The sequence below is a fragment of the Convolutriloba macropyga genome, chromosome 10, assembly GCF_964194025.1.
Source record: "Convolutriloba macropyga chromosome 10, txConMacr16.3, whole genome shotgun sequence".
Taxonomy (NCBI): domain Eukaryota; kingdom Metazoa; phylum Xenacoelomorpha; order Acoela; family Convolutidae; genus Convolutriloba; species Convolutriloba macropyga.
This window is the reverse complement of record NC_134477.1, coordinates 1,212,587-1,230,917: the sequence shown is the minus strand read 5'-3', so window position 1 is coordinate 1,230,917 and position 18,331 is coordinate 1,212,587. Positions and strand designations below refer to the sequence as shown.

The window sequence follows — 18,331 nt, the reverse complement described above, 5'->3', positions numbered from 1 at the left end:
AAAATGTTTGCCTCGATACTTTTGAAGGGACTGCCTTGTGAATTTGAAAGTTTTTGTACTCTGGTAAAATATGGTCAAGATAATACCTTGGATGAAATTAAACGTGATTTGATAAATTTTGAATTTGAGAAACGCAATGACAGAAATACAGAGAAATCAGAATCCGTTTTTTACCAATGATCGAATTTGTTTTAATTGTCACAAGAGGGGGCATATTGCAAAATATTGTTGTGCACAACAATCGGAACCTAACATAGATAAACGTAATTCAAAAATAACTTATTTTGAGAGCAAAAAAGTTGGACATATTGCCAAAAACTGTTTCATTAAAAAAAATTAATCCCCTGCAATGAAAAACAAACGCAAAAATAATTCGAAAGAAAGTCAAAATTTAGTTACAGAAGAACAAGAAGAGGAAAGTTTTAGCTTTTCCTCGAGTGAAAATTGTGTCGAATATCAAGATTTTATCATTGACTCTGGCGCAACAAACTACATGACTAAAGATAAACCTAGTATGCTAACCTGCATGAAACTTTTTCTGGCATAATTCACAATGCCAACAAAACGCACTCCGCAATAATAGCAAAAGGAGATTTTGAGTTTTTCGCTAAGAATAGCAGTGAAGAATTGAAAAAAATTGTTTTAAAAGATGCATTTTTCGTACCTGGTAACTCAAAAAACTTAATTTTTGTTTCAAAACTTAGAAAAAAAGGGTGTTGATGTTTCTTTCGGTGACAAACTGAAACTTGTTTTTAGTAAAGTCTCGTTTCCTTTGAAGTTGAAAATGGATTTTTTGTGTGGAAATTTTCCTTGTTCTAATGAAAATTGCTTTATTGTTGACAGTTTACAAATGTGGCATGCAAAGATGGGACATAACAATTTTTCTGATTTGAAACGTCTGCCAGAATTTTTCGAGGGTATGAAAATAGGTGACTCAAAAATTGAGTGTTGTGAAGTTTGTGAGTTAAAAAAGTCGGAAAAACAGTCTGTTCCCAAAGATTGCATGACAAGAGCGATAGAAATTTCGGACATTGTGCATACAGATGTTCTAGGAAAAATATCTCGTGAAGCTGTTGATGGTCACTGTTAAGTCATTGGATTTGTAGATAGTTTCAGTCGTTTCTCACGGTTTACTTCACGAGAACAAGAGACGGGGTCTTGGATAAGATTAAACAGTTTTGTGCTGATGTTGGAAAACCAGGAACTTTAGTTTCTGATGGAGGTGGAGAATACATTTCAAATGAGTTTAAGCGCTATTGTAGGAAACAAGAAATTCGTTTCGAGATTTCTGCTCCATATACTCCACAAGAAAATGGAAAAATTGAAAGAATTTGGGGAACGTCTGTTGCTATGGCTCGCTGTTTCTTAGACAACGCTTGCTTGGAAAAAAGATATTGGACGTATGCTTTGAACATGACTTTTTACGTCAAAAACATGCTTTTGCATTCAGCTCTTGAGAAAACACCTTTTGAATGATATACAATGAATTGAAAAAATCTAATTTATCTTTTGTCAAACTTTTTGGTTGTGTGGCATTTATGAATATTGAAAAACCATTGCGCAAAAAAAATAGATCAAACCTCAAAAAAGAGAATTTTTCTTGGGAAATCTGATAATAGTAAATGTTATTTGTTTGCTTTTGAAGACGAAAAAGGGGAACTTTAAATTTCGAAATTCGAAAATTGTTAGATTTAATGAAAATGAAATTTACTTCAAACATAAGAAAACACAAAAGTTGGGCGAAGACATTGATCATGATTCAAAAGAAATCTCTTTTTTGAGTCCTCTCACTATCGATCTTTTGCTTCCAAAAAATGTTGATGAGGGTTTGCAAACTCAAAATTGGTTTAAAGCAATAAAAATGAGTACGACTCTTTGGTTGAAAACAATGTTTGGTCCCGAGTGAAAATTGATGAAAAACCAGTAGGCGGTAGATGGCATTTTGCTTTGAAATTCGACCCTGATGCTGATATATATCGCTATAAAGCTCGTTTTGTTGCAAATGTTTTAGCCAAGATTTCAGAAAACATTTTTATGAAACATATTCACCTACAACTAGACTTTCAACCATGAGAATTTTGATGTGTCTGGCTATTTCTAACGATTATCAATTAAATCAAATGGATATAAAACTGCTTATTTAAATGCTCCAATTGAAGAAGATGAAGTCATTAAACAACCTGAAGGTTTTGAACTTTCGGATGAAAATGGAAAACCATTTGTTTGTAAAATGACAAAAAGCTTGTATGGTTTGAAACAATCTGGAAACAATCTTAACTATTTAGCTTTGTCGAGTAGACCCGATATTTGTTTTGCTGCTAATGCTCTAAGTTCGTTTGTTCAAAATCCCGGACAAATTCATTGGAAAAGAGCCAAGCGTGTTCTTAAATACTTAAGAGGAACAATGGATCAGACTTTAAGTTTCCGTGAAACTCAGGTTCTGGATATGTTGGTTTTTTCTGATGCTGATTGGGCAGGGAACATAGATAACAGGAGGAGTACTTTAGGTTCTTGTTTTAAGTTAAGTGAGTCGTCTGGAGCAATAATTTGGGGTTGTAGGGCCCAAACAACTGTGGCAACATCAACTGCAGAAGCCGAATTTAACTCTGGTGTTGATACGAGTAAAGAAGCCATCCACATATGTGGAGTCCTAGAGGACTTACGCATTTTCTGTAAACTACCTCTGAAAATTTTTGTCGACAATCAGGCTTGTATTGCTTTAAGCAAGCATTCAATGCATCATGGAAAAACTAAAAACTTTGCCATAAAACTGCACTTTGTGCAAGAACTGGTAGAAAACCAGAAACTTGAGCTGTCAAATTTGACTAAAGAAAGCATGCCTGCAGACATTTTGACAAAATCGCTTGGAATAAGAAAACACTCACATTTTCGTACATATCTTCTTGGTGAAAAAGGAGTGGTTTTCTTCTTGGTGAACTAGCTCAAAAGGAGTGGTTTTAGCATGACTCCAAAAGTTAGAACTGAGAAAGCACATGCGCTAACTTCGAGCTAATTTCACACATCCAGATCAAGATTTGGCGGGTAATTTACACTATTTTTATAAGCTGATTTACTACGTATATTTGCCACCCATAATCAAACAACACTATTTTGATTTTCAAAACAGCTGCGTATTCTGCGTGCACCTCTAACCTCACCAATAAATTTTTGATAAAGACTTTTATTGGATATGAGCAATTTTCAGGCATGTTTTTTTAACAAAATTTCATTTTAGTTAACACTATTAACAGCGTTGAACAAAAGTTTTCTGATTGTCAAAGATCTCAATCGAATTATTTTGCAAATTTTCAGAGATTTGCGGCAAAAGTATACCATTTTTGGCAATCCGATTTAGTGTTGAGCAGCACGAAAAAGCTTGAACGTAGAAATAAACATGTGGATATTAAGAGCGCATATATTGTTTAATATTGAAAAGAAGTTGAATTCAAGCGAACAAACGCAAAAGAAATGGGTACAGCTATCAATTTACAAGTAGCTAGAAATTCGAGGGGCTGACTCTCTTCTCATATGCCGTACAATTTTGCGGAAGGAAAAAATCAAACTGTTTTCAATAGCAAAAAAAAATATTTATCTGTTATCTCACTTTCCGTTGAAACTATTTGGCTAAAGTGACGCAACCGGATATGTTTTAGAAGGCTTGACACAAGATTAGAGTTTCAGCCCGGATATACCATGCATAATTTTGCAGCAATGAAAATGTGTTTCCTAAGACGGGAGATTTATTATTCATCCGTGAAAATTCATGTCAAAAAACAAACTGCGCTTGAAAAAATTTTATGAAAATTTTTGCGTTCTATGAAGAGCGGAAATCGAAACCTTTTATTTAATGCTACATAATATTTTGCCGCAATTTTATCCAATGATCATACTTTTTTGCCGCCATTTCTTTTGATGTTCTTTAGTATGAGATTTAAATTACGATCGTCACTTGATTGCGGACCACTTGAGAAGATTAATTAGATCTTTTCCGTTTGTGCCACCCATTACGTTGTGCTCTCCGCAGTTACAGAGCGCGTGCCATTACATAGTAAATCATTATGTAAAAATATGGCATGTGGGTCTGGGGGCGCAAATAATATGCACCCAACAAGCTGGGGGGGGGGGTGCACAAACTGAGAAGATCCGATTAATTAAATGTTGTCCTTCAGTTGGTGCTCCTGGACACGTGTGCATCCTGCGACTGACTTTAGCTCGTTCCAATCAATTACCTACTCACTGCTTCTATTGAACTCAGTGATTGGATTGTTTTAAAAAGACCTCCTTTTAGCTACAATAACAGCAGTTTAGCTCAGTAACGCAATAAATCAGCTGAAATTTTGGCGCTTAGTAACCCAGCATTTATTTGCGCTGGGTACGCCTAGAGGCTACACCCGCCCAGTTCTTATTGGAATTAAGCCGGTCGTTACTGGTCAGCAGCGGAGGTGAACATATTACTCAAAAGCGCAGTAATATTGATGAATTTGAATTGAATTGAATTGAATTGAATTCACGCAGTAATATTGATGAATTCAGCATTTACATGTGAATATTTGACATCATTTTGAAAATTTCATTTCAGTTTAGCAGCCATGATTTTTAACTGTACAGATAACAAAGGCATGTTTACGACCTCTATTCTGTATTTTATCATGCACTGAAGAATTTCAGCCTTTTCTTTGTCCGTCTTCTCAAAATTCAGCCATCCATCACTTCAAGTGCCATCACGTTCCATGTGGAATTTCTCCGGGCCCAAGAAAGGGCAGCATGTAATTAATCTGTCCGCGTATAAAACTTCACTTTGAATTCAAAAACGCTAATTCAGAACTGTATCGTTGAAGCGCCTACTGGTATCAGCTGCTACAGGTCTGACATATCATGAACTGATACTCCGGGATTCAAAAATTTCAATTATAAAGTATAGGCCAACAGAATATTGGCAACTGTAATAGAATCAGCAGAGGTACTATTATTAAACTTGATGCTTTAATTGTTTCCTGAGCTTGAAATTTCTTAGGTAGGGAAATTTAAAAGAAATGAAATGATAAGGAAAAGTTTTCTTTGATATAGCAAAATAATCTGAGTGCATTCGAGGTCACGCCATATAATTCAGAATTCGTGTAAAAGTTTGCAAGAGAAGCAAGGAAAACAACTGTGAGCGGAATTCTAATACTGAAGCAGTTGATAGATAATTAGCACAGTTTATTGACTTCAAAGTTTCCGACATGCTCTAATCTCTTCGGAATTCGGTCTCTCAGTTAAACGTTTTTTGGTTGAATATGGCGTTACAGAAGTAAGTTTTTCAGCTTCTACTTTTCAGTTTCAGCCATCGCTTTAGAAAATTTCTATTTTTCTCTAGCTTTTCCTATTTTTTTCCTTTGCAAATTTTATTTACCACTTTTTCCATCAAAAACTTTAGCACCCAGTAGGAATTCTATCACTTAAGACAACCAAAATAAATGCAAACTGGTGTTATATGCTGGTATAAAGGATAAAAACTGGTTTATCGACTGGAACGTGAGACTGGTATTGAGATTGAGAATTGAAGCTGAGGAAACGAACTGATTTTTCTGAAAAGATAATTATGAAAGAAATCATAGGCAACAGCTAAAATTTGATTTTTAACTCAATTTTGACCATCAACGCAGAACATTAGTTTAAGATTATTAAATTGCCAATATTGTCATTTTGGCAGGTTTTATCATTTTGGCTCGTCTCTCGCTCGTCTCGCGTTCTCTCGCTCGTCTCTCGCATTGTCTCGCTCGTCTCTCGCTTCGGTCTTTTGGTTTGAGTCTATGATGTGTGTTTATGATGTATGATATATGTTGATGATGATTTCAGCTTTCTTGAATGAGTGTCAAAAAAGTCTTATTAAAAAGTCTTATTAGAGGTTCATTTTATTCTTAATGCTGATAGAGAGGACACCTTGAATTCTGCTCACAATTGCAAAAAAAGGCATTGTCTCCTATTAGTATAAAGATGTTCATGTACCTCACGTAAAAAAAGACTATATGTGGATTTGTGGACCCATGGAACCCTCTGGCGTCTTCATCTTCGATGGGCATCTACAAGCACTAAGGTTTTGTTTTTTAGTCTGGACATATGCAACTTTGAACGCACGAAAGTCTGGACATAGGCCTTTTTGAACGCACGATAGTCTGATCATGAACGCACGAAAATTTTTCGTGCGTTCATGATCAGACTATCGTGCTTTCAAAACGGCCTATGTCCAGACTGTCGTGCGTTCAAAGTTACCTATGATTAGACTATCGTCCGTTCAAAGTTGCATATGTCCAGACTATCGTGCGTTCAAGGTTACATATGTCCAGACTATCGTGCGTTCAAAATTGCATATGTCCAGACTATCGTGCGTTCAAAATTGCATATGTCCAGACTATCGTGTGTTCATTTTTTTCCAGACCGTGTAATTTTGAACGCACGACACAAACTTGTGCGTTCATTTCAGTCTGGACATATCGACTTTCGGTCTGGCACCTCAACCTGGGCACTGTTTCAATTAAAGTACAATTTGTCTCAAGACTTCTTCAACAGTATGACCTCAACTTGAGCTGACTTTGTACCTTGTTTGAAGATATGAAAATAAAAAGCGTTCCAATCGTAGCCTTTGCAGTTGACAGCTTAATCTAATTAAGATGCGACACACAATTCTTTTTAATAATTTACAAACAAAATGTCACTGTTATCTACTAGTTGTCATAGCAGCGTGTCAGTGAGGTCAAAATAAAAGAAAGATTAATTTGTGAACAGTTGCAACAAAGGCTATCTCAATGCTTATTGCTTATTCAGAAGACAAACTGCAAACTAGCTTTGATGATAAAATGGCTATTGAGAAAATTTAAACTCTACCCAGAAAGAATTTCAAGTCTTGATCAGTACTTAACCGGTGATATAAATGTCTTGAATTGGCGAATCAGCACTGATTAAGTCTAATTTGAAGTGTTAAGACTTGTGATGACTTGTTAAGACTTGCTCAAGACATGTCCAGTCTAGATCAAGTACTAGCCAAAACTTCGCTACTCCGGAGTTGAGTACTGTCCAAGACTGGGCAAGTTTTGATCGAAATTTTGTCCACAACCTCACAAATCTTTAAAATTGAGATGTTACAAAGCAAAAACAGTTTTGAGAAGACGATATTAATAATTAATGCATTTCAAAATTACTTAAAATTTTTCAGATTAATTAGGATGTATTTGTTAATCTGACCAACCTTTTTTTGATATGAACATCTACCAACTTAAAATATCCCACACATTCATTGGAAACCATTTTTTTCAATGGACCGACAAGAATTGCAATTTGCAATGTCCATCAATTGAGCTTTGTGGAACTGCTCACATTTTATTTTGTTTCCTTTTTACTTTGGAGAGTACTGATGAAAAGTCATTACAAATATGGCCTTCTTTTGAGTTAAACACGAACAAAATCAGTAGAAACTATGCCAAAAAATTGACCCGAGACTTGTCAAATCTTGATCAGGTTATGTCAAGTCTTAGCCCACAAGTGCTCAAGAATTGTCATGAATTGACAAGGATTTGATCAATGACTTGCCAAAAATTAATACTTGAATCACGACGTGCCAAGTCTAAAAAGTGACTTGATCAGAGCTCTGATACAGTACTGATCTAACACTTGCAATAAGACTTTTTCAGTGCTGATTAAGATTTGACGTTCAGTCCGGGCGTATTCTTTCTCAACCAATTAACATTCTAATTGACGCTTCTTCAGCAAACGCCTAAAAAATGACGTAATGCATTCTTTATTGTAACAAAAATTTGGATTTAAGAGAATTTCAAATTTGCATTACCTATGATTTTTCAAGAAAAGAGATATCGATAAATGTACATATGTACATAAGACGTGTATAAATCTGTAGAAATGAGAAAAGAGTTCGAGAACTTGATCCTTTTTCCAGGAATAACCCGGAATATATTTTCTAAAGCTTTTTTGCAATACACAGGAGGGTCAAACTTTGCATCTTGTCGTTCGTTCTGTTGTTTTAAATGGACCGTTTCACTCTCTGTTTCACAATGAAGTGTATTTTCGCCAATGTTAATCCTCGTTTGTTCACATTGTTCAGGTTCTCTTTTATCATCTTCTGCCTTTGCATTGTAAATGTTTGTTCCTTGGTTCTTCGTGTTAAGTTTTAGCATTGTATATAATAGTTTCCCCGTTTTTAAATTGTACCTGTGGATTTGTTTGTCAAATTTTTGTCCGTTGTTGTCCGGTTTCTCTGGTGTTGTTGTTTACTTATTGTTGCATTTTTTGTCTGATATTCATTTGTGTTGTAGATTGTTGTATGTTGTAAGATGTATGTTGTTGTTGTTGTTGTTTATTGTTTGTTAGATGGCATTAGGAAGTGCCACTCAGTCTGTGGCTTCCTTAAATTCTCAATCATCTTCTCCCACTGTCTGTCAGCCTTCTCACTATCTGGCTCCATTCCAAATCGAACACTTCCTATCTCGTGACTACTCCCGAAGAAATCCCTGTCCTTAACCTACAACACAAATACACAATAAACACTCTGTCATGTATTATCATTCACTTCTAGTACACTCACAAATTTTGAGAAAAAAATTGATTGAGAAAAGTACTCAATTCTAGAAAATCCTCGAAACGATTGAGAGTTTAGACTTTTATTTTGCCGTATTGACTGAATAAAGAAACCTCATGAAACTAGTTGCACACTTAATTTGTGGAAAAGTTATCACGATTCAATTTTTCAGGAAAATGCCACAATTTTTTGCCAGTTTTTTTGTGAGAGCACGAAGTAGAACATAGCCTATTTTGGCGGGAGGCTCAAGACTGGATAATAGATTTAATTGTGCCAGAAAATCTGCCTGAATTTGGAAACATCTGAGGGAAAATTGACATAGTTGCTCGTGGCTTTACTTTGAACAAATTTTAGCGTAAAAGTTAAGCTATCTGTTGACAACTAGTTTCATAAAACTTTATGTAAAACTAGTCTACAAGATCTTCAAAAGATTAGCAATTTGAAACTCTTAAAAAAGTTTTCATCCCGTATAACACCAAAAACAACTGCACAATTATATCCACAACGTTAAAAAGGGGTAAGAGTTGGTGAGATTAAGTCGACCAATTCTAAAACAAATTGAAGCTGATGGATTTTGATGAAACTTTACACGTGTGTTGTTAATCTTGTTAAATATTTGTTAAAACAACACAGCCAACGACTTCATTTTCCTTAGCTGCTTGTGTCTTATCAATTTCATAGCGTACTAAAGACTAGTATTTATTATGATCGATATTAAATTAACAACCGAAAAATTTATCATGAAAAAACTTGATCCTTGTAAGAAATCAAATAAACTTCAACCCGGTTAGTGCCTCAAAATGTTTTAGATACAATTAGGGTGACTTGCCTGTATGAGTAGATCGACTAGTCCCATCTTGTTAGGGGGGATCTTGTAGGAGAAGACCTCATTGAAGTACGGATTCCTGGTTCTCTTAATCTCCTGTGACTTGTCCTTCCTCACTATCTTGTTCCCTATCCTCAGAGTCAGTTTCACATATGGGTCTGTTGAAGTGCCAAACCCTGGCTTTAACCCCTTGCACTCTATTATAGTCACTCCTGAAACACAAAACATTCAATAGCATAAAGTTTTCCTATTTTACTTGTAGGAATACTTTTCTGGGGGCTTGCATAATTCGTCTTCTGGGCGATTTATGACTTTAAAGATATCAAGGACTGCTAAACTACTAAATTTTACGTTCCTAGCCGCTCCTCACTTTATTAAGTAATTTTCCTATATCAATTCCTTGGTCAGTGGACAAATTATTTCGCGTCACAGAATTTCTGTGCGACCAAGAAAAAGTTGAGTTAAAAAATATGGCTCGCTTCCTAGGGTCTTCAAACTTCAAATTATGTCATTGCTTCATACCATAGCCCTCCATAGCACACAATTTATCAAAATGAGAGCCGAAAATTTGAAAACACTGGTTAAAGTTATAAATAAACGACGACATGACAATCTGATTAATATTAGACATCAGATCAACTGCGTCTCTGAATCGCAAGGAAAGTAACAAACTATTAAAGTTTTTTAAGCTTTGTATCAATCAACATGATAATTCTTATAAGTATCACTCAGGAAGTTAGTGTTATAGCAAATCAGCGCTTAATCAGTATAAAGGCTTTACGCAATTCCGTGATGGATGTCCTGTGCTCTGTCCATGTCCTCAATTCACACTAGCTAGTCTTTATTTTCGAGAAAAAATTAATTATATCAAAAATAGTATATCCGGTCTAACTACCTTCTACAAGATTTGCTTTATATGCAAACCAGATTTTCGCGTGACTACTTGTACCAGTTAATTTGTGTTGTAAGTAGTAACGATTGATCTAAGGGGGATTTGTGGCCATTAACTACAAGCTAGCTTGAGTATAAAGAGCTTGTATACCGGAATTAAGTGTCAGAGCATTTCAGCGCTGAACCAGCACATTTCAAGAGTAAAAACTTAATTCAGTTCTGAAACATTTTATCTCCAGACTATTTTGGGTTTCTTTATGTGCAGTTTTCTTCATTATGATTATTTTGAGGTCATAGATTTCGCCCATTATAAATTTATCCTGTACAGTCTGAAAATTTTTCATACCCGACAATGAAATCTGAGCAGAATAACGTCATACGTTTGTAGCTTATATTTGGTAATTACTATAGTTGTATACATACTACTTATTCTGGTTTGTAGGCATGCAACACAAGGCTCATTTAGCTTAGTGGTTACGGCTTGCTACGCAAGTTAAATGTTACAAGTACGCGCGCGAAAGTTCGAATTGCATTCAAGGCAAACACAGTTGGCGAGAGTTAAGCAGAACATACTATTTTTTATGAAGTAAATTTTACTTAGAAATCAGACTATCAATTGCAAATTGTGACATGAACAGAGTATTGGCATTCTAAAAAAAAGAATGATTCCAAACTGATTCAGCGCTGATTTACTCTGCCACCAACCTCCGGGAGGATACTACCATAGAAATTACCATTTTAAGCTATAAATTTATTACATTTTGCTCCGAATTATTTTTGGTGATTGAGAGTTATTCCGACATTGCAATAAAAATTAAGCCAGGGAAAGCGAAACGACCTCTTCGGCATTAGCAAAATGATGATAAGTTGCGCATAAATAAACTTAAAGTACTTGTGATATGCAGAGTTGCAGAATTGAAATCAGGTTTTTCTATTGAAATGTACTGGTTCAACGCTGAAATGCTCTAAGAGGGGAAATTCCGGGACCTCACAGAAGAAAACGAAATTTTCAAGGGATTTTTCTCCTTCATATTAAAACTTTCATATACTTTATTTTTTAACAATAAGTTGCTCTGTAATGGATTAGGTATATTTGCTTCCCAAGGCAACAAATCTTTCTGACGCGGAAAAAACAACAGAATCAAAGCTGATGTCCTGGAAAACAAGGAGGTGTTTCTTCTTTGTTAGCAAGAAATGAAAAAGAATTCAAAAATCATTGAATGATTCTTGTGGCCTCTCAATGAAAAAAATACTCTTCATAGTGACTTGATAGCATTTAAAAGCTAGTTTTCTTTTCAGCAAGAAATTCTCAGAAATTTTGATAAGATAATTTTTAAAATAATTTGATTGTGGTTTCAAGTGCGTGCTTCAATGATTTGGTATTGTTTTGTTGAAATTATAATTATATTTATACTACCGCACGGTTATAAATTTGTTTGCCTGTTGCTAAGAACTGCGTACTCTTAGAATATTCCGATTTAGTATTGAAATTCTCTGTAAGCAGATTTTCCGGGTTACGACCTAGCCGAGATGGAAACTATGAAAAAACCCAAAAATTCTTCATGATTGTTTCCGTATTTTGAGTTGAAATCTGTCGTGATTAGAAACATATCATAATGTACCTGATGAGACTTAAGAACTTATATAAGAGCTGTGAATTCGATCATATAGTTTCTGGACAGTACCCAATTTGGTCCTTAGCTGATGGACAAAAGGTACCAATTGATAAAAGTGCCTTTGAAGACATTTTCTCTTGAAGAACAGTGTGTAGTCAAAGTTACATCGTCCTTCAATTTTGAATGTGACTCTCTTCTTAAATCTAATACTTTCTGGTCTACAAGTTTTAATCCTTTCGATTGGACATTTTTTTGCATAATCGAGCGGCCAAGTTTCTAAAAGTTCATTAGACGCTTTCTGTAAAAAAGGCACGTTCTTTTGGATGAAAAACCAACTAACGAATTCTAATTCTCAAGACCGGTCTTCTTACCTATATGTTACGAGAGTTGATCAAAATTGTCCTATGTTGGTTTTCCCTCACCTATGTTGATCGATATTTTTTACTGTAACTCATTCGACTAAGGTATCGAAATAGGCAAAAGGAGAAGATATTCTTACCTAGTTTCTGAGTGTTGGCATTGTATCTGAGAGTGACACTCATTTCACCCAGAGGGTCATCCAGGTTTGGGTTGTGGGACAGGATGGGGATGGAGGAGAATCCCAGTTGGAGGTCTGTCTTGGAGAGAGTGAGAACTGCATCCCCAATTGGGGCATCCCTCACAAACTTAAAGTGTCTGTACACTCTCACCAACACCTACACACAACTCAATGTTATTATATACAAATCACATGCATCAGTGAACAAACAATTTTATGAATGCTAGCATGTATCACTAATCGCAGCAGGTCTAACCCCGGGTCGAGGTGTCACCGCCATTCAACGCAAAATTATGTAAGATAAGCGGTGAATGTGGTGAAATTACATAAATCAGGCGGTGAATCCGGTGAAAAAAACTTTATCGCCTGGTAGCAGTGAAATTGTAGTGAGAGGTGAAATGTGGTGACTCTTTGTAAGTTCACTCCAGCGGTGAAAGTACATAATTTCACCGCATTTCACCGCAAAATTATGTACGAAATTTGAGGTAAAAAACAAATTTTTACCGCTGATCTTACAAATTTTTCTGTTTTTTCCCCGAGCCGGGATTGTCATCTTTAAAAATGTAGTAGTGTTGCTATATTATACAAGAACATCATATATCAATTATTAGAAATAAGAGCGAGATGCGTTAACTCTTTTCTTTGCGTGTATTTATACTCATCCGAACCTTTTTAGACAGCACATTTCTTCGGCTCATTATTTGATCATAACTCGGTCATATCCAAGATAATTAAATTTTTTTTGTCGATTTCAGTTTTCTAAAATTAAAGAACAATTCAACTTGCCAGACGAGGTCTTTACTGGGCAATTAGCCACATATATCACCTCTCCCGTCAAGAGAATATATATATATATATATATATATATATATATATATATAAATATATATATATATATATATATATATATATATATATATTCTCACATTTGTTTTTTTAGCCTGATGCAGTTCAGCAGCGCACCAAATTGACAATGAAAGATAACCTGAATGGTATATAATGGCAAAAAAGACTTTCAGATCAGACTAGTATTTACGTATTTCATTGCTCTTGAGATGTTTGGTATCTTAATTAGGTCTATTTATGTTTTTGGGTGATAACAGTATCAATTTACAATTTAGGAATCTCGTAAAAAGCGCTCTAAAAGCGTTATATGTTTTATTTAATTACATTTTCAGCGGCTCAGAATTGAGAAACCAGGCAGTACAGTTATTTTGTACAATGCCGTAAAATAATTGATAAGGCCGTATATCACGCTGTACTGAGAAACTTATTCAGTTTTTCTACGGCATCGTATAAGTTCTTGTAAGTTTTCGAAGTTTTGTCTAATGTGGGCACCCTCGGACAAAAGTTCTCAAATAAGGCTTTCTCCAGTGAAACGCAACTTGATACACCTTGCCAAGACATGCAAGATCTTGAAAGTCTTGACAAAACATGGGTTATCTTACCAAGATCTTGATAGAAGAAAATTCTTGATACATCATGGTAAGATCTTGCCATGATCTTATCCAGCAATATCAAGAAAATTTGTTGATTAAACTTGTCAAGATCATGGTTAAACATGGCACTACAAAATTTGCTGTAATTGAGAGGCGTGATTGCTCTTTTCTTGGACATTATATTTTTAAGTTGCTCTTTTCAAGACTTTTCGCATTTAAGCAAACGTTTCTGTACTCGGATTCTCAAATCCACTTCCTTTGGTCATATTTCAATACAAATACAATTCAAACCCCCAAACGATGTTTTGTAAATCACTTCAACCCATTTTTTTATGGATTGCGGCAAAAAAACATCAAAAAATTCTGAAAGGTAATATTCTTTAAACAAAAGAAGGTAAAATGGATCAAAGACGCTTTTCGGTCTAAAATCGACTAATACATTTTTTTCGGAATTACAATTAGCAAGAAACAATCACAGGGCACATCCATTTCAATGACAAAACACAAAATATAAATATCAAGTAGAACTGTAGAGTTGTTACATTAAAATCAGGCGATTATTTTTATTATTTCTTAGAAAAATATTTTGAAGTCGTTTGTCCCCTGCTCTCGTTAATTGCAGTTATTTGACCTATGGCCATTCTAATCTTAATATTTGATTTGAATGAGAGGAGCAAACAGCGATCAGAATGTAGTAATTGCTCTTTTCCTCAATATTATGTTTTTAAATTGCACTCTTTAAGATTTTTCTTATTTAAGCAAGCATTTTTGTCCTCGGATTCTCGAATCCGCTTCTGTTGGTCATATATCAATAAAAAGACAATTCAAAAACCCAATCAGTGTTTTTTGTATCTTTCCAACTTGAATTTTTTTGGACCTATGCTTTTCAGAACCTGGTAATTATTAATAGTAGATGTGTCAGATACTAAAAACGACTACATTTTCTTCCTAATTGTATTCTGTAAAATAAGAGTTGTCTTTCGTGGTCAAAAATTTTTCCGTCTCAAAATGCTTCTCATTTTAAATTTTTAATTTTGCTTTTTCGTTTTTTTCTGTTTTTCGTCCATGATTCATTAACACCAGTTTTGCTTGTACTGCGCTGATGCGTCTAAACCCCCAGATTTCTTTAGTTTTGGAAACAAAAATAGAAAAAAACTTAAAATATAGAAAAAAAGAAAGGTTTTTGTGGCCATTTTTTTTAGTTTAGATGTTTTAGATGTTTAAATACTGTATTTGCTTAGTTATTATTCAGTTTATTGAGTCTTGCTTCATTTTATTTGATGTTGCTATGTGTTTTTAATTTTTTTTTGTTTTTAGCTTTTCTACATGGGACCTTAGTGGGGACCTTCTCGGTGGAGGTCCTGTATAAGGTGTGTACTATGTACATACTGAGCTAGCATCCACTCAAAAATTTCATTATACTGGAAAAAGTGGCTCATTTGTTGGTTAATAAACTAACGGCAGCTGAATTGTTGATAATTCTTGCTAATTGTTGATAAATCTTGATAATTCTTGCTTAATCTTATGATTTCGTGCTAATTCATGTTTTTGGGTGCTATTGAATTTCTATTACTTGGTACGTCTTGCCATGTCATAGTTAATCTTTCTTGGAAGATCTTGCAAGTTCGTACATATCTTGATATTATCTTGCCATGTAACATGGCAAGATCTTGGCAAGGTTTTCCAAGATTAATCATGTTTCTTTTTAAGATGTACCAAGTTTCAGTTCACTGGTTCGCTATTTGAAATACTTTTCCGCCTGCGAAAAGTAGTTGCAAATGATTTGTCAAGCATCAATTTATGAAGAATTAATGCTACAAATTTTTCAAACCTTTTCAAACCTTTTCTTTCAAAAATTCATATGATACTTGGAATTAAGAAATGTCTATAAATTGAAATTGTTGACCAATAAGAGGTGGAATCAGACTTGTCGTTGAAACTAAAGTGGCCAAACTGAGCCAATTTTGTGCAATTCGGCCATGATTTGATTTTCTTATTTGGTGGCATTCTATTTCAATGGCCTATTCAAGGTTAGACTTGGTTTGACAGGTATTTTTGGACCTATGCTTACTAGCTCTCTCTCCCATCAAGCAAACGATGAAAGCATTAAAGTCACTGTTCAAAATTAAACATATCTTTGAATTAAAGCGTCTTGTAAAGAATGCTAACTCAAAAATACATAACTTATATATAAATACATATCGAGATATATTGTTATATATACAGCCATTAAAGCGATAGTGAATGATATTTTGACCTCAAATAAAATGCATGCACTTTTAAAAAAACCTCTCGTCCCCCTCTTGTCTAAATCTATTTCTAATTTCATCTCATTTCCCTGATTGCTTGAGCAGTTTCAACAATATTACTGAAGAAAGTTTCAAACTTGAGAGAATTCTAAATGCGTTGAGTATTTTTCCAGCATAAGTCCTACCCTGCTGGCTTTTGGTTGGTCAATGTTTGACTTAAGTTGAAACATAAATCTTAGCCCCGTTACAGGACTTGCCAATAAGCTTGTGAAAACTAAGGTGGCTAATTTTACCATTTAAAAAGTGTTCAAAATAATCAAATGACTAACCTGTCTGTAGTCTAGTTGGTCGATCACACATCTCAAGTAGAAATGTTCATTGAAAATGGGACTGAATGTTTTACTCTTTGTGAGTGTTTGTTGATATTTGTTTATGTCAGGCAGTAAATAAACTCTACAATACACTTCCAAGTCCTTTTCCTCAACCTGTTTCCGCCCAAACTTCAAATCCCTCACTTGCAGAATTTCAATTCCCAGTTTTGCCTGGGTGTAGTCGTAATCCAGAATCAAATCGACATTTCCTAATTTTTCCCGTTTTGTTTTGCTGGCGATTTCCTGGTACATGGATTGTTTTTTCATCCCTTTTCGATACTGGTATCCTTTGTAGGCGGACATAAGGAAGCATAGGAGAACGATGAGAAGTATGACACCTGTCGTGAACTATTTCCTTTAAACCAAGTTGAAAAATAAAACTATTCACGCTCTTATTATGACAAAGATTATCGGCGAAAAACTGAAAAAAATGTTATCAAAGGATTCAGCAAGCTTGTTTTCAGCTGATGTCAAAAATTTTTCCTGCAAAAATTTTGGCTTCTTTTTTTTTAAAAAACCACTTTTAATTTCAGTTTTCAGCAGTTCAGACTGCTTAGCTCGACATTTGTTGTATCACAGAATTTTCCTTCAAATTTATTTTTCTTTCACTCTACCCTGCAAGAAAATTGCAATTTTATGAATTTGTAGCGATTAGCCTCCGTATCATTTATCGTTAGTTAGCCAGGCTACAAAAGCCTTATTAGGCTCAAAAAACATGTGTTCGTTTGTTAACTCACATTTTTTCTCTAAAAAAGGAAGCCTTGTTGACACGTGATAGAAAGGAAAGAGTTCCCACCTATTATGAGATAATTCCAGGGAGCCTGCCACATTTTCTTAAAGAAATTCCCGTCATCGTCATCTTCTAATGCACAAAGAGTGGAGTTGTTTATTATTGTTGTCCCATTTATTGTGCAGTTTACATTTATTGTGGAGTCTGTTGAGAGAGAATTGGAACTCAACCCACTTTGAGCTAAATTAGATGAACTTTGGTTAGACATGACACTAGACGCAATGGTCGTAAACAAGTTGGCTCCTTGCGCTTGTTCGTTGTTTGCGGGCGAATTGTCGGTCTGGTCGTCTGTATTTTGACCCTGTGGGTTGTTTGCAATGTCGTCTAAATTGTTCAGAATATTTTCCAGAGCTGTTGGCATTTTGAGTTAAAACTAAGTTAGTTGATTAAACAATTTCGTATACAAATACATCAGCAAATAAATACAATAATTTTTGTTGTATCAGTTTACTGTATTTTAAAGATCAATCTCCAAAAAACGTCGGTGGTTTGAAAATATGAGTTTTTCAGCTGAGCATAAAACTAATCATTAATATACGTTTTATAAACATCATAAACTGTACTTAAATGAAAAACAACGTAAAGTTATATCGCAGTTTTGAATATAAGAAAGACCGTTTTTGCTATTTTTTCAGATTGGTACCGAAGATAAAAGCGCAAATAATTAGTTTAAGTTGAATAATTTCTTCTCGTATTTAGTTATAACTAAGCATGCTGAACTGAATACTGAAACAGAAAAAGTTCAAAATGGCTTTCGTGTGCTCATTCAACTACGAACACGTTCATATCAAAAACTGGATATAATTAAAATATATATATTTTATTAATCAAGGTGTACTGAACTGAATTACGCAATTATCTTGAACCACTTTCAACTTTGTGCACTTTTATGAACATGGAAAAGTTAAACATTGTTAGAATTAAAAACGTGCCAAGTCATGTTTTATATGTTCATTTCACGCCCGTATCGCAATTTGATGGTACATTTTAAACGTTGATTTAGTCTTAAATTTTACAGCCATAACTAATTAATAATATAAGA

General features: G+C 34.6%; 1 protein-coding gene across 1 annotated transcript; it reads right to left on the bottom strand.

Annotated features, from left to right (window-relative positions):
* Nucleotides 1–7,789: 7,789 nt before the first annotated feature.
* LOC142347876 (synaptotagmin-5-like) lies at nucleotides 7,790–17,887 on the bottom strand. Its single transcript, XM_075399023.1, has 5 exons — nucleotides 17,296–17,887; nucleotides 16,458–16,837; nucleotides 12,402–12,597; nucleotides 9,399–9,607; nucleotides 7,790–8,512 (listed from the first exon to the last, which is right to left on the bottom strand). The coding sequence occupies exons 1-5, from the start codon at nucleotides 17,648–17,650 to the stop codon at nucleotides 8,348–8,350; spliced, it is 1,305 nt and encodes a 434-aa protein (XP_075255138.1). The 5' UTR covers nucleotides 17,651–17,887; the 3' UTR covers nucleotides 7,790–8,347.
* Between the last annotated feature and the right edge of the window lie 444 nt (nucleotides 17,888–18,331).

Excerpts from the sequence above, each read along its gene's own strand:
- LOC142347876 (XM_075399023.1), bottom strand. The coding sequence starts at position 17,650 with ATGCCAACAGCTCTGGAAAATATTCTGAACAATTTAGACGACATTGCA. Across the intron at positions 12,598-16,457 it reads ACCAACTAGACTACAGACAG|GTGTTGGTGAGAGTGTACAG; the intron begins GTTAGTCATTTG and ends AGTTGTGTGTAG. Across the intron at positions 9,608-12,401 it reads TGCCAACACTCAGAAACTAG|GAGTGACTATAATAGAGTGC; the intron begins GTAAGAATATCT and ends TTTGTGTTTCAG.